The sequence below is a fragment of the Pinus tabuliformis genome, chromosome 4_2, assembly GCF_031772625.1.
Source record: "Pinus tabuliformis cultivar Carrire ecotype Pingquan chromosome 4_2, CPIR1, whole genome shotgun sequence".
NCBI classification, from domain to species: Eukaryota; Viridiplantae; Streptophyta; class Pinopsida; order Pinales; family Pinaceae; genus Pinus; species Pinus tabuliformis.
In genome coordinates, this window is record NC_142304.1 from 1186643459 (window position 1) to 1186658675 (window position 15217).

The 15217-nt window shown below is 37.4% G+C and overlaps 1 protein-coding gene across 3 annotated transcripts in view; it reads left to right on the plus strand.

Moving 5' to 3' along the window:
- Positions 1–15217, plus strand: part of LOC149173922 (protein NO VEIN-like) — a 252536-nt gene that overhangs the window by 40722 nt on the left and 196597 nt on the right. For 2 of the 3 annotated variants that reach the window (XM_089424786.1, XM_089424785.1), the window contains exon 2: positions 5243–5580. The exons of the other annotated variant lie outside the window; for it this stretch is intronic. In XM_089424786.1, the coding sequence (XP_089280912.1) occupies positions 5243–5580 (338 nt within the window). The remainder of the gene's footprint in view (positions 1–5242; positions 5581–15217) is intronic. 3 annotated transcript variants of the gene reach the window in all.

Here is a 15217-nt window from a genome sequence, read left to right on the forward strand (position 1 = left end):
GCACCAACAACATTCCAAGCCACTATGAACGAGTTATTCCGTCCATATCTTAGGAAGTTTGTATTAGTATTCTTTGATGATATTTTAATTTACAGTAAAACTTGGAAGGAGCACCTACAACATTTGGATAAAGTTCTTACACTACTGAAAGAGCATCGGTTCTACGCCAAGAAATCCAAATGCACTTTTGGGAAGGAAGAAGTAGAATATCTCGAACACATAATATCCCATGAAGGAGTAAATGTGGACCCTAATAAAATTAAAGCTATTAAGGAATGGACCAAACCAATTAATGTCCAAGCTAAGAGGGTTCTCAAGATTGATTGGATATTACCAAAGATTTGTTAAAAACTATGCACATATAATTGCACCTCTAACCAACCTTTTAAAGAAGAATTCATTTTAATGGGATGAGGAAGCAGGAAAGTGTTTTGAAGAATTGAAGGAAGTTATGTCTAATGCCCTGGTATTGGCAACTCCAGATTTCTCTAAACCATTTATCATCGAGTGTGATGCCTCTGGATTTTGTATAGGCACAGTGTTAATGCAAGAAGGGCATCCAATAGCTTTTGAAAGCAGGAAGCTCAATAAAAGAGAACGTCTTAAGTCCACATACAACAAGGAAATGCTCGCTGTTATGCATGCACTGGCTAAGTGGAGACAATATCTTTTGGGTAGTAAGTTCACTATTCGAATAGACTATAACAGTCTCCAACACCTCCTTCAACAAAAAACACTTTTCGAAGAACAAAAATGGATTGAAAAAAATTGCCGCCTTTGACATGGAGACACTACATGGAGTCTTGGTTGTTGTTCCTGAATGGCTTAATGAGATTCGAAGTGAGTATGCTAAGGATCCAGAATTAACTGCGATAATCAATAACCTTCCAGACAACTCAAAATTTGAATGGAAGAACGACATTCTGCGGTACAAAGGAAGAATCTATCCGAATTCAAACTCCAAGTTTAAATCCAAGATACTCAAGGAGTCACATGATTCACTGTCAGCCGAACATGTAGGGATGCACGTCAATCATTCTTTTGGAAAGGGATGAGTCCCGATATTCAGAAGTATGTAGCTTAATGCGACATATGTCAAAGAAATAAAAGTGAAAATATTATGACACCTGGATTACTTCACCCCTTAAACATTTTGAATCAGAAATGGGAAGAAATATCAATGGACTTTATTGAGGGATTACCTGTATCTGAAGGCAAGGATAAGATTTTCGTAGTAGTCGACAAACTCACCAAATATGCTCACTTTATTGCAATGAAGAAATCAGACTGAGATAAACAAATCGCTGAGATATTTTGCAAAAATATTTATAAATTACACGGTTTTCGAAAAGTCATTGTGAGTGATCGAGACGCCAAATTTAAGGGTAATTTTTGGAAAGAGTTGTTCAACCATATAGGAACCTACCTAAATATGAGTTCCGCTTACCACCCTCAAACAGATGGACAAACGGAGGTTGTCAATAAATGTTTGGAAGCCTACCTACGTTGTTACGCTACAGAAAATAAAAATAAGTGGGCTCAGTGGTTGCATCTCGCTGAATGTTGGTATAATTCTACTTATCATACGTCAGCAAAAATGACTCCATTCCAAGCTTTGTATGGGTACGAACCTCCAAAATGGAAGGATTTGGCTACTGTTTAAACAAATCTACCAGCTGTTAAAAACCAACTAGAAGAAGCCCAAAATATTGTCCAAACCCTAAAAGAAAATTTAAATAATGCAAGAAATCGTATGAAGCAACAAGCTGATCGAAACAAAACCGAAAGAGAATTTGAAGTTGGAGAATGGGTATTTGTCAAGCTCCAGCCATACAAGCAGTTGTCCTTGAAACAAAAAGGAAAAAATAAATTGGCACTGAAGTTCTATGGACAATACTAGATCAACAAAAAGATCAGCCAAGTTGCATATAGTTTAAGCCTTCCAGATAAAATCCGTGTTCACAACGTCTTCCATGTATCGTGGCTTAAAAGGGCATTGGGCGACTATCAATCAGCACAAACAACATTCCATCGTTAGATGATGAAGGAAGGGTCATTTTAGAACCAGAAGGTATCATATCCACCAGAGAAAAGAAGCTTCGATCTCGTGTAATCAAGGAATACTTGATCAAGTGGAAGGAATTACCAGAAGAAGAAGTTTCTTGGGAGATTGAAGCATTTCGTCAAGAACATCCGTCGTTACGTATGCTTTGAGGACAAAGCATTTTCTGGTTGGAAGGCAATGTTATATAAAAATTAGTTAGTTAAGTAGTTATTAGGTAAAGGATCTAAGACGTTGATTGGGACTAAGGTGTCATCAAGGTAATATGCCACTATAGGTACCATCAGGCTACAACCCTGTTATCAATCCAACTGGATATAGATACCATCTAGGTCTTCATGCCCTGATAAAGTGGATAAAGTCTTGTTTTTGGACAAAGAGTTGGAGTAGCCCTTCTTCAGTGCATGCTGGTGGAATTCTCTAGTATGAGGGATACTTATTCATAAGCCCTAAAGAGCAGTCTCCTAGGAGCAGGAGGATTATTAGTGGGCAACTTGTTTGGGCCCTAGTTCATTGTAGGTTTGATGTCAAGAGGGCATCCTATCGAAGCCTATGTCTGTCATCTTTGGAACAACAATGAGGCAGTGTTATTTGTTCGTGTAATAGTGATATGGCAATGTTACTTGTACCTATAGAAGTGATGTATGACAATGATATGTGTGCTTATGACAATGAGGTGTGACAATGAGCTTATGACAATGATGTTGGCTGTGATACTTGACAATTATATGATAACAGTGACATGTGCTCCTATGACAATTACATTTGAGATTGGGATATGTGGTGCTTGTGACAAAGATATGGACACAACCTTTTGGTTTCATCTGTTGATCGCTAGAGAAGTTTTATGGAGGGCCTGTGAATGTCACCTTGATAGACTTGTCTGCTGCCATCTTTTGAGGATCCTATATGATCGAGGGTTGGCCCTTGGAGGCCTTATGTGTTTAATGTTGAGAGACTTGTGTTTGATTATAATTGTACTTTGTATCTCAATTGAACATTTGATGAATATCTAAGAAGAAGAAGAATTGATTTTGGGTTTTCCCCCTTGTGGGGTTTTGCCCTGGTCTTAGACCTAAATCTTGGTGTCTCTATTGTGTATGCTTTTGTTCTATTGATCCTTACTGTTCCGCTTCATTGTTGATGTTAATGTTCTCTCTATATAATTGCTTATGACGATATGGGGTGAATGTAATGTGAAATTGTTGAAAAGTTTAAAATTGCAATTATCTACAACGAAGAACACTCTAGTCCTAAAATTAACAACAAGAGACAAAAATTAGACCTGAGGCCATGGCAAAACCCATAAGGGGAAAACCCATAAATCTTTCCTTATGACAAATAGAGTTCAAGATTCATCAATACGTCAGAAGCAACATCAAGATAATATCCCAAACTAACCAAGACAAGATCAAATCCCAAGTCAAATGCCAAGCCCTCCTTCAAATTTTTGGCCCTCCTTTTTCTCATTCTTCCTACGTTGGAACAAAGCTCATGATGTGATAGATCGATGTACAAAAATGAGGAGAGATAGTCTCCTTCCAAAGGGGGGGTTGAATAGGTGCCTCTTAGCGGCCCAACCAACTTAAAATAACATGAGGTCGACTTAAAATATTTGGAGGCAAAAATCTAAAATTCAAATTTCCAATTTCTTGTCAAGATGAAAATACTGACAATGGCTACCATATTTCCAAAACGCTCTCCATAATCAAAGCTCTCTCACAGACTCGTAAGCTTTGTCTTGTCACACAAACCTTTGTGCACAAAAGCAATTGATTTCCTTGTGCCTTCGTTCTCCTCTTTCTAGACCCAATTTGAAGATGCAAGGAGAAGCAATTCAAATTTAGATCTCGAGTTCTGATTTATGAGTTAACTGAGAATGGCACTCTTTCTCTCTCCAATCAACACTGGAGTTCTTAACTAGTCCTTCCTTCAATAAAGGCTAAAGACTAACTCACTCTAACTAAACTGCTAACTGCCACCTCATTCTTTAGTCAAACTGATGAAGACTCCTATACAACTGAAGCTTCAACTCTACGCATGTTAACTTGATGATTATTCCAGTAAACTGGAAATACCTCATCTTAACTGAAGTCTAACTCAAGAGGACAATTCAAGGTCTTCACTGGCTAAGGCACAAGCCATAAGACCTTGCTTACTACATTTTCAACATTGTAATGGTGTGTTTTGCATTAAAATTTAAAGGTAACTGAGATGAAATCCAAGTGGCAAAGAGAAGTTGTTTTGTACAGGTTTTTAAGATTTGTAAACTTGTGCTTGATATATAGGGCATATGTGCTAAATTTATTTGTGGGGAAAAGTGTGTGCCAACTGAAAAGCTGGTCAAAAATTGAAAAATTAGTGTTTTTTGGGTCAATTTTGTTTTTCAGCTTTGGTATACATTAATACCGGTAATCAAATGGTGTCTCCCATGTTCGACTTCAACTCATTTATTTACATGTGTTGATCATATTTGGTTTGTTTCAAACCTTGCTTGAATTTTCTATTCATGAGGGCAGAGATGGTTCTGCTTCCCCCTCTAGATCTACCTCTATTTCTAATGCTGAATAATGCTTTTCTTGTTTTCCCAGTGTTTACTCTTTTGCATCATGCTTTCTTATTCTCTCTTCTTTCATTTTCATTTGTATCTTTCAAGAGTAACTTTGATACTCCCATATTATGTTTGTGACTTGCTATGTTTTCAAGTGCCATTAACCTATTCTTTTAGTCATCTGCGGACATTTATAATTTTTCTTATCTTTTGTCTTCCTTGGAATAAATGCTTGGGAAACTTCCAGTTGCTTCCCTTTTTCAAGTATGGTACCCGGTGGAAAGTGGGTGGCATAGATTGTGTGTACCCAAGCCCATGGGAATTGAACTGGAACCTACAAAGCATGCTGGATTTACCAGCATTATCCTGGTAACAGTGGCACCAACTGATTGAGCTAACTTTCATGGCTAAAACTATCTTATCTCATCTATTCAATACTTGATAATATACTATCTTGAAACAAAGGAAGCAATAAGCAACCTTGCATTGAATATCCTTCTATTCATGATTATGTAGTATTATATTTTTTTCAAACAATATTTTGATGCCACAAGACTGCAAGAGTATACTGGCAAGTAGGTTGGTCTAGTTTGATTGACTAATTGATTGGTGGCTATGTATCTGGGCAGTTGAACGCTTTTGTGCATTGCTATGTAGCTGTAAGGAGGATTGCAACTCTGCATGACCTAAGCGCTGAGATTTGTAGACAAGAAGGAGTGGAGGACTTTGAAAGGCTAGGATTAGGGCCTTTGATACGGCATCCCTTGATTGTGCATTACTTTGCACCCCCGGCGGATATAGTGACAACTTTCAAAATAACAACAGAACAGATTATATCCTATCTCTCTGATTTCTTGGATGATTGGCAGGAGAAAGATATACGGGTAGAGGAATTCTTGTCTTTTGTGTCCAAGAAAGAATCTGTTTCTTTTCCTGCTCAGTTATGCATACGCATCCAAAGTTTAAGGTATGCATTTTCATTTCTCTGTTTTGTAAAGTAAAATAGAAAAGGAATCAATTATTTCTTTATTTTTGTTTAACTTGTGATTTTTTAAATTTAAATAGTTTCTTTATAATAAAAAATTAAGTGATTAATGAAAGAATATTTTTACAATAAGAAAGGCCCCACTGATGAAAGTCTACCAAATGACATAGCCATTGACCATTCAAGATGAAATCAAAACCCAAAATGTGCCTCAAATTTCAATATAAGAGATTTCATGCAACATGCATGATACATAATCACGTAGCTCCTGGCCACTACACAAATGCTTGCTAACGAATGCTGGTCATGATTATCTTGACCCAAATGTGTATAATGATCACCTAGATTAGTGGATCCCAAATCTCAACCTACTCTTTTTGTTTGTTGTGCTGGTCACTGAAATGGTTAAAATTATCTTGGGATGGGGTGGCAACTTCAATGAAACTAATATGAATCTTTCACTTCCTTTGGAAGATGCTAGTGTGGTAGATCGAACTGGCACATGGCTTGCAATTTGTGCTGTGATGGGCAGCCTGGATTCCTCTCTCCGTTATCAACAAAGCCCTCTTCAAGCGACGCTTTGCTTATTGTTCTAGGAACATTGATCTAGTGATCCCATTTTTCTTGGATCACTCTTATAATATCCAATTATAATTTAATTGATTATTGTCCTTAATGAATTTTTTTTGAACTCAATTTATTTTAGTTTATTTTTAATTATTCTTTTGACTCAATTTAATATTATTTATCTCTGAATCAACCTTGCATTTTTATTTATTTTATTTTATTTTAATTTTTATAATAATATTATATAATTATTTATACTAATGTAACAAGAAAACTATATTTTTTGGCTCCTTCCTTTTCCTTTATTTTATATAAAATATAAATTTTTATTATTAATTTAGTCTAGTATTTTTCTTTCCTACTTCTTGTCTATTAATTCTCTTTTTTAGTTTTTCTATTTCTAACAATTAATTTCCTCAACCTTTTTGAGTATTTTTATTTATTGTATTTTTTATATTGACCAGATTATTTATTAAATATTGTCCTAAAACGTTCTTATTTTGGTTAAAATAAATTTTATTGACCAAATTATTTTAAATATTTTATTGAATATTGGCCTAAACTCTATATTCAAGATGCTTTCTTTGATAGTCATAATGAGGTTCCCAAGAAACTTGAAACCCTTCTTCATAATCCTTGCCACTGAGAGAGTGTCAACTAAGATGTGATCTTCAGTCTCCTTGCACCTTAGCTCTAATTCCATGTTGGAAAATCAAGAATCTTGTATAGTATGTTTGGCTTTCTTATCGTGATAATTACTTGTGATATTAGTTGGCCTTTTATTACTTCTTTTAGTTCTTGTTCATCAATAAATTACCAAAACAATGAAGAACACAGAGAGACAAAGTACATAAGATATAGGCTCCAAGCTACGACAAAACCCCTCCATGTGGAAAACCCAGAAAGAATACTTCTCTTCTTATAGAATCTGTTCAAGATGAGACTTTCAAGCCCCAAAGAGTCCAAAGCCCAGAGTCCTCCCAAGCACCAAGTCAACCCACCTGCAAGATCTCTTTAAAGCAACTTCATAACTTTGACCTAGCAGCGTCAACTCTAGAATTTCGGCCCTGCAACTTCACTTTAGAAACTGGACCCTTCAACTTCAGCCCCCTGCAACTGGAAACTTTACAAAAACCCTAGGCAACTTCTCTCGTGTGGACAAAAAATATGTTTTCCCAAGGGATCTTTCTTCACCTTTGACTTCTTCTTCGTTTCTTCGTCCTCCCAGCTCTTCTTCCTTCTTCACTATTGCAGATTGAAGTTCTGATGCTACAAATCAGTCAAACTGCTCTTATTTATAGCATTCTTGATGGGTCGAGTAAACCCTCCTAAGTCAGACTTCATCTTGACTAGGTCGACTTGGTCTTGGAGGATAAAACAACTTTTCTTGACTCAAAATATATATTTTCTTTTGTTACAATGAGTCCAAATGGGACTATAATACATGAAAACAATTCTTCTTTGACCAAGAATGACCTAGAAAAAACTAGAAGCATGAAGAACATGCTTTTGACCTAAAATTGAGCATGATACCCATGCTTTAAATAAAACAAAATTTCTTTTTCTTTCTTTTTATACAAAATATACAATGCCATGATTACAAAGGTCATTATGATGATTGAACCTAGTTACAATTTTGCAACATCAATGAGTATGTCTTGAGTTCTTATGCTGCTTTTACATAGTCAAATTGTATCTTGGTTACTTTCTTTTAACTCCTAGAACTTAACTCATTAACATTAATTAGTTGAGCCTTGGATATTTTGTAGGGTCCACCTCAGTTGGCTTCGACTAGGAGTAAGTCTAGGCGGAGGAGTTGAGAATTGAGTGACAACTTCAGTTCCAGACTTCCCCCTAAGGCCACGCCAAGTGGAGTTAAAATTTTTCTCCACGATAATCCTAGGTATGGATTAAGTCGAAAACTGGTTGAAAACTTTGTCATGGAGGTTGATGCAACTAAAAGAACGTTAAAAGCATAAAATGGCCACAATGAAAGAAAAAAAGTTAAAATGCAAAAGATGGTCGAGAGATTAATTAGCATGTGGGCAGAAGCCTAGCATGAGTTCTACTCCCTCATTAGCCATCACCCTGTTCCTTGAGCACTTGATACTCTATCACATAACTCTAGCATGTCCCAATCTTGGTGAGTGAGAAACTAACTATCATTAAGGGGTAAATAAATGTTAAGCTCAGGCTCCTAAGCTATGCTCCCAATCATAGCATTATCAAAAAGAAGTAAAAGGTGCACTAGAGGGTGGAAAAAGCAAGTCCAGGAAAGGGTCACTCATGCCTCAACGGTTTCTCCCTCCTTACCTATATACACTTAAGATGATGGATCTTTATCAATTGCTCCCATGACCATGGCACCTTGCATTGAAGTCCTTCCCCTCCATTTCCACCATTATCACAAGCACCTATGGATTGAAGGGTTGACCTAAGACATATGAGCTCCCCTTAGGGGCTGGAAACACCTAATAGGGTTGGTCATCTAGTCCTTTCTAACGCAAGTTGGGAAAACTTTGCGGCACTTGGTCTAGATAGATATTTGAAGGTGATCTCAGTTTGAAGTGTTATCATGCCCTTAAAAATTAAGTATAGTCCATTATGATGCATCTGTGGTCATTATCCCTAATGATTGGTGCCTTTCACTTAATCTTGAGATAGTTTGGCTAGATGGTCCTTCACACAACAACAAAGGCCATTGAGGGCACATTACATCTCTCCACTACACAATGTTCTTAGGCCATTTTACACCTTCCAAAGAGCAATGTTGACCTTGCAGATACAACATTGCCCCTCCAGAGCAGAGCATTGGGCACTTTGATGATACTAGATGATGATTGACACCCTGGAGTACCCCTATGTGTTTAGACACTGAACTACTCTTGCTTGGTGTTGGATTTACATGATGTTGTACCTAGTGGTCCCAGGATGCTCTAGGAGGGCCTTGGCACTATTTCATGCATGCTATTTGATCCGGAGTCTGGATGAAGATTGTCATCATTGGGATGACAAAGGTGGACTTGTACTCACTCTTGGAGCCCCAACACTGGAGAGAGATAGTGCAAAGTCACCCAAAGCATGGTTTTTTGGACATGGAGGCATTTTGAGGCACTTCTTAAGGTCTCCCATCAAGACTTGGAGTTGATTATGATGATGGGACATCTCATTAGTCCATCCCACACCTTTTGTAGCATTTATGGCCCAGAAAGGGCATGACGTGATACATTTGGATGACATTGATCCACATATGTGGGCTTTTATGGCATTATTTTATTGATTTGAGCTATGGGGTTGGCGTGTAATCCCTTGTTTTGTCAAACGCTCAAAGTCAAACTTGTTTTATGGCTTGTAGGCTAATATTATTGTGTGAAGTGAAGGGATATACCTCATATAAATAGAGGATCCCTCACTTGCTCTTTTTCATCATTAGACTTGAAAATTCAACCCTCTTCTAGGGTACAAATTACATTGTCTTTTTTGTTACTTAGTAAACATGTGATTTTATTTGCTATTGGAGATTGGCTATTGTATTGGAGATGTCTTTTTGGGATTGAAATAAGGCTTTTTCGTGGAAGAATTTGTAAGTTTATTACTGATTTTTCATTATTGTGCATGTGAAAGAATTAATGCTAGGGTTTCTCTCTGTTCCATGATTAAAGGCATATTACTTATTGAAAATCTTGGTTGAATGTTGCATGTTGAATATATTCTTCCTTGAAATGCATAGATTAACTCCTAGTGTGCATCTTCTATTTGATTTCTCCCCTCACAAAAGGGATAGTTACGGTTTCAATAGTGGAAAACATACTTCCCCCCTTACTCCAATCAATTGCTCTTTATCTCTAAAAGTTTCCCTAAAACTCGGTTAGCCCAAGTAGGGTTATGCACTAGTTGACTTGTGTCGATTAAAAGCCTCTTAAATTCAAATACTTTTTCCTTTTATATATCTCCTAGGCTTTTTAAGGCAAGTTGTTAGACCTTTTTCTAGGGTCGACTTAGTGTTGCGGGGGAGCCCCCTACCCCCCCACCCCCCTCGATCCCGCTTCCAATTTGTGCTCTAGGCAGGAGCGGGTCAGGAGTGCACTCCTGGTAAAAAAAATTTGCGCTCCCTGCCAATTTCAGGAGCGAATTAGGGAGCGTCGCTCCGGGAGCGAATTTTATAACTCGGGAGCGGTCAGGGAGCGATCACTCCTGACCATTCCCGGGTTATAAAATTTGCTCCTGGAGTGACGCGAACGACGGGCGGGAGCGATTTACGCGGGAAAAAATTCCGCTGGTAAAAAATTGATTTTTTTTTTTAATAAATTGAGGGAGGGAGGAGCAAAAGGGTTTTGTTTTGATTGTGAGAGTTAGAGTGAGAGGCTCATTTGAGAATCTGAGATTGAGAGAGGGAGATTGAGAGGGTGAGAGAATAGTATTCAGAACCGGTCTTGCTAACTGGTTACTGGTCTAACCGGTTGGTTAGCAAGCCCATCAGTCGAAACCGGCCAAAAAACCCGGTCAGGTTACCCATTTCGCCTTTTTTTGCAATAAACCGGTCCTAATCGGCCAGTTTAGGTCGGAACCGGCCAGTTAGAGGCACGCCCACCGTCAAATAAATTTTTATTTTTAAGTGACTAATATAAAGCTTTATGTCTCAATTTCCAAGGAAGTTGATGATTGAATTCTCTATGAGAGAGTGGATTAAGATGAGCAAATTCTGATGCGTTAGAAGTGATAACAGAATCTTCCTCTGATAATGAAACAACAGGAGCAATCAATTCCAACATACGCTAGTTGCTTTGTATTTTAAGATATTTGATATTCTTCTGTACATGGAGTAATTGTTTGAGTGCACAGAAACAAGAAAAATATAGTCATTGGTCTTCAAGGGCTCTCAATCTTTCCTCACAGACTTTTCTAAACACTTCCCTAGCAGAATTCTTACTTGAAATATACAATCTTACACCTTTTGAAGAAACAAAATGCCATCTAATCATCAATATCATAGCCACCTGTTGATTTTAATCCACATAAACAATGCACAATATGATATATAGCACTACACTAAAATTAAAATACAATGTTTAATGGAGCGCTGAGATGATACATCCCACTAACAAATTTACACAGGATGCTACTCTGGTCTCCAACAAAGAAAGGAAATATGTCTTCACAACTTCTTTGTTCATGGTGCAACCTGAAAAGTTAGGAGGTGATTGACACCTTGGAACGCAGAATTTGTGGAACAGAAAACCTCCCATACATCCAAGGAGCCATGGTGCATGTTTAAGGAATTTCTGCTCTCCTTGCCCATTTTACCCTCCCATACATGACTTAAACAAAAGGAATGCCCTTTTAAAACATCGAAATAAGAAAATAAATTGACCAAATGAACTTACCCTTTAAGTTGTTTCTGGACTTTATAGGCCATTTAGAGCCTCATTGCTTATGTATTTTGCTATTTTGTCGATGATATGTATTGCACTCGGTGCCATTTTGATATATTCACCTTTACATGGTATATAAATGAGCAAACTTTGCATATTTTGTCTCTATTGGCTTGGAATCATGGTTTTACATCATAAAAATAGTTTTGTTTCATTAAAAAATAATTATTTAATGTATTTTTTAAAAACCGGTTTGTTTAGACCAAACCAGTCCCGGTTAAACCGGTTCCGGTCGGTAAACCAGTTCATTAGGTGGACCAGTCCGGTCATCAGTTCTGGTTTTAAAAACACTGGGTGAGAGTGAGGACTAAAGGAGCAAGGAGAGAGTGAGACTGAGAGAGAGCAAGGTGCCAAGGACAAAGTGAAGAAAGAGCAAGGATCAAGGAGCAAGGGGAGATTGGACGCATTTGAGGTAGGTTCGCCACTCTACAATATTGAATAGAATGTTTAGCAATTTTTTTTCATATTTATTAAATTATTCCTAATTTCTAAATAAATAAATAAGTTTTCGTCTTTTTCGATTTCCCATTCCCATTCCCATTCCATTTTATTAAATTTTGCAGATTCAAAACTTCAATTTCGAACATCATGGTTATATTTCTTGGAATTTTCTTCTTCTTGGTTTCTTTTCTGGTTATTATGGTGCTGGAGAGTAGAAAAAGGAGGGTTGAAAATGAAGAAGGGGATGAAGAAGGGGGACAAAGTGGATTTGATGGAAACCCCGGTGAGGAGGAGTTGGAGGAGAGTGAACATGATTCAGCTCAAAAAACTAAACAAGACCAAACCCCATTGTGGAAATATGTTAACAGGCCTGAAGCAGGGAAAGGGGGTGGAACCACTAAATTTCATTGCCCCCATTGCAACATTAATTACACAGGTTCATACACCCGTGCTAGAAAACACCTCTGCAGGAAAATGCAATGGGATGGAGATAAACAAATAGGAATCAAAACTTGTACAGGTGTGTCAGCAACAGATAGAGCCAAATACATAAGGGAAGAGGAGGAAGCCCAATACAAATCTAAAAAATCAAAGGGTTTTTTTGAATCAAGCTCACAATCAGATGCATAAAGAACTCCTTCAGCATCCTCCCAAGGCAGTGGATATGGAGGCACAGGGTCACTAGGTTTAAGGCGTAGAACCATATCAGATTTCCTTGATGAAGGGTGTAGGAATGATGTGGATTCAAAAGTTTACAGGTTTCTCTATGCATGTGGGATACTATTCAATGTTCTTCGCTCACCTTATTGGCACGAAATGGTTTCTACCATAAATGATGCCCCTAAAGGATACAAGAGCCTTGGGTATGACAAGGCAAGAACCGTTGGACTTGATCACGAAAAAGCAAAAATATCAAATTCTTTGAATAGAATGACAAGTTCTTGGACTGACCATGGGGTGTCCATTGTATCTGATGGATAAACAAATGTAAAAGGCAAGTCATTGATAAGTGTTCTCGCTGTGTCTGTTAGTGGTGCCATCTTTCTTTCAGCATATGATTACTCAGACAAGTTCAATACTGCCATCAACATTGCAGAACCATTACTTGAAACAATTGACCGTATTGGGCCATACAATGTCATCCAAGTCATCACTGATAATGCTCCTAATTGTAAGGAAGCGGGAGCAATTATTGAGGATAAATACCCCAACATATTTTGGTCTGGGTGTTTGGTTCACACAATGAACCTTTTGATGCATGATATTGTTAAGAACAAAAACGAACATTACAAATGGATTGGTGATTTGTACAAGAAAGGCAAACAAATGTTAAAATTTATTACAAATCATAGCAATAACCATGGCCTTTTCCGCAGTCACTCAAGATTGGAGTTGTTGAAGATCGCGAGGACTAGATTTGATAGCTATTACCTCACCTTCAGGCGCCTTTTGAAGGTAAGAGAGTCTTTGGCTAGCATGGTATCAAGTCCACACTGGCAGGTATTAAAGGAAAGGGCTACAAATGCAGCTGACAGGCAAGGTTTTGAACTGGTGGAGGAGGCCGCTCTTGATGGTATGTTTTGGGCACGTGTGAGGCAATTATTGGATTTCATCAAGTCCATTTATCACATGATTTGGTTTGTAGATACAAATAAACCAGTGATTGGTGAGGTGTATGAGCAGATGGATACCATGTTGGGGAAATAAAAATATTGTTCATAACAATGATCCCAACTTGTACAAACTGATTCATGATTGTGTGTGTGTACGGTGGGATAAACTTAATGTTCCACTACATTGCTTGGCGTATATCCTTACACCAAAATACTACTCTACATCTTGGTTGGGCCAACCTGCACCAGGGGGTGGGGTTAGGACCAAACCCCATATAGATGAAGAGGTATCTAAAGGATATTTGGAAGCATTAGAAAAGTTGATACCTGACAGGGAGGAATGTGCTTGTGTACGTCTTGAAATAGGCAGATACTTCAGTAACACTGGTTTGTTTGGTACCTTTCATGCAATGGAAGACAGAGATAGATTTGACGCTCTCACATGGTGGGAATCATATGGCGACCATGGACTTTTGCCAAAATTGGCAAAAAAAGTTCTCTCATAGGTTGTAAATACTTATTTTGTAGAGAGGTGTTGGAGCACCTACAACTTCATACATAATGTGAAAAGAAACAGACTTAATGAAAACCAGGAAAAAAGCTTGGTTTATGTGCACTACAACTTGAGGTTGTTGAGTCATTACTGTGATCGGCTTATGAGGATCCAACATATAAAATTTGAGACAACCACCCAGAGGATGACAATTTGGAGGATGGCACTATACATCTTGAAGAACTGGAAGATGAACTTATAAGAGAGGAAGATGAAGCAACAACCATGCCACCTCCACCATCCAGTAGCAGTGCTTGAGTTCCAAGTCTTGTTCCTTTGCTATCGCCACCTCCATCTACACCCTCACGTGGAGGGCATGTGCCTTCTAGTTCTGGTCGTTGGTCTGTGCGGGAGACTCCTAGAAGACCACCACAACCTGCTCATACATTAGACACTTCTCGTGGCATGGGCCACATGTAGTGGTAGATAATAGATTTACAATTTACTTGTCTTTTCTAGTTTCTATTAGTTTTCATAACTGTTGAGTCTTGAGTCTTGACTCATTCATATCATAATGATATTTTTTGTAAACAATATATGACTGTGACAATGAAAGTTTGAAGTTGGAAATTATAACTCATTGGTAATGATTCTGAATTATGAATATGATGCTTCGTGAAAGTTGTTTCATTTCATTTTATAACATTTCATTTCATGTTAATAGTTAGATATTATTTCTTGTAATGGTTAAACTTAGCTTACAAGTACAACTTTGGTGATCAATGATGATAAATGTTATATATTGAATTTTCAATTTTGAAAGCTTGAAGTTGAAACTTTAAGGTTGATGAATCATGATTCACGAGACTCAATATGTTGTAATATGTATGTTACTAACTTGTGGATGTGGTTGATGAAGATAATAACTTCTAGATGATTGATGTTATATGGTTCAATGATCAATCTATATATATATATATATTTTGTTATGTTTTCTATATCTAATTCATGATTCTACATGTTTTTGTTGACATATATGTATAAAATTATAAAAAATATATATATTATATAAA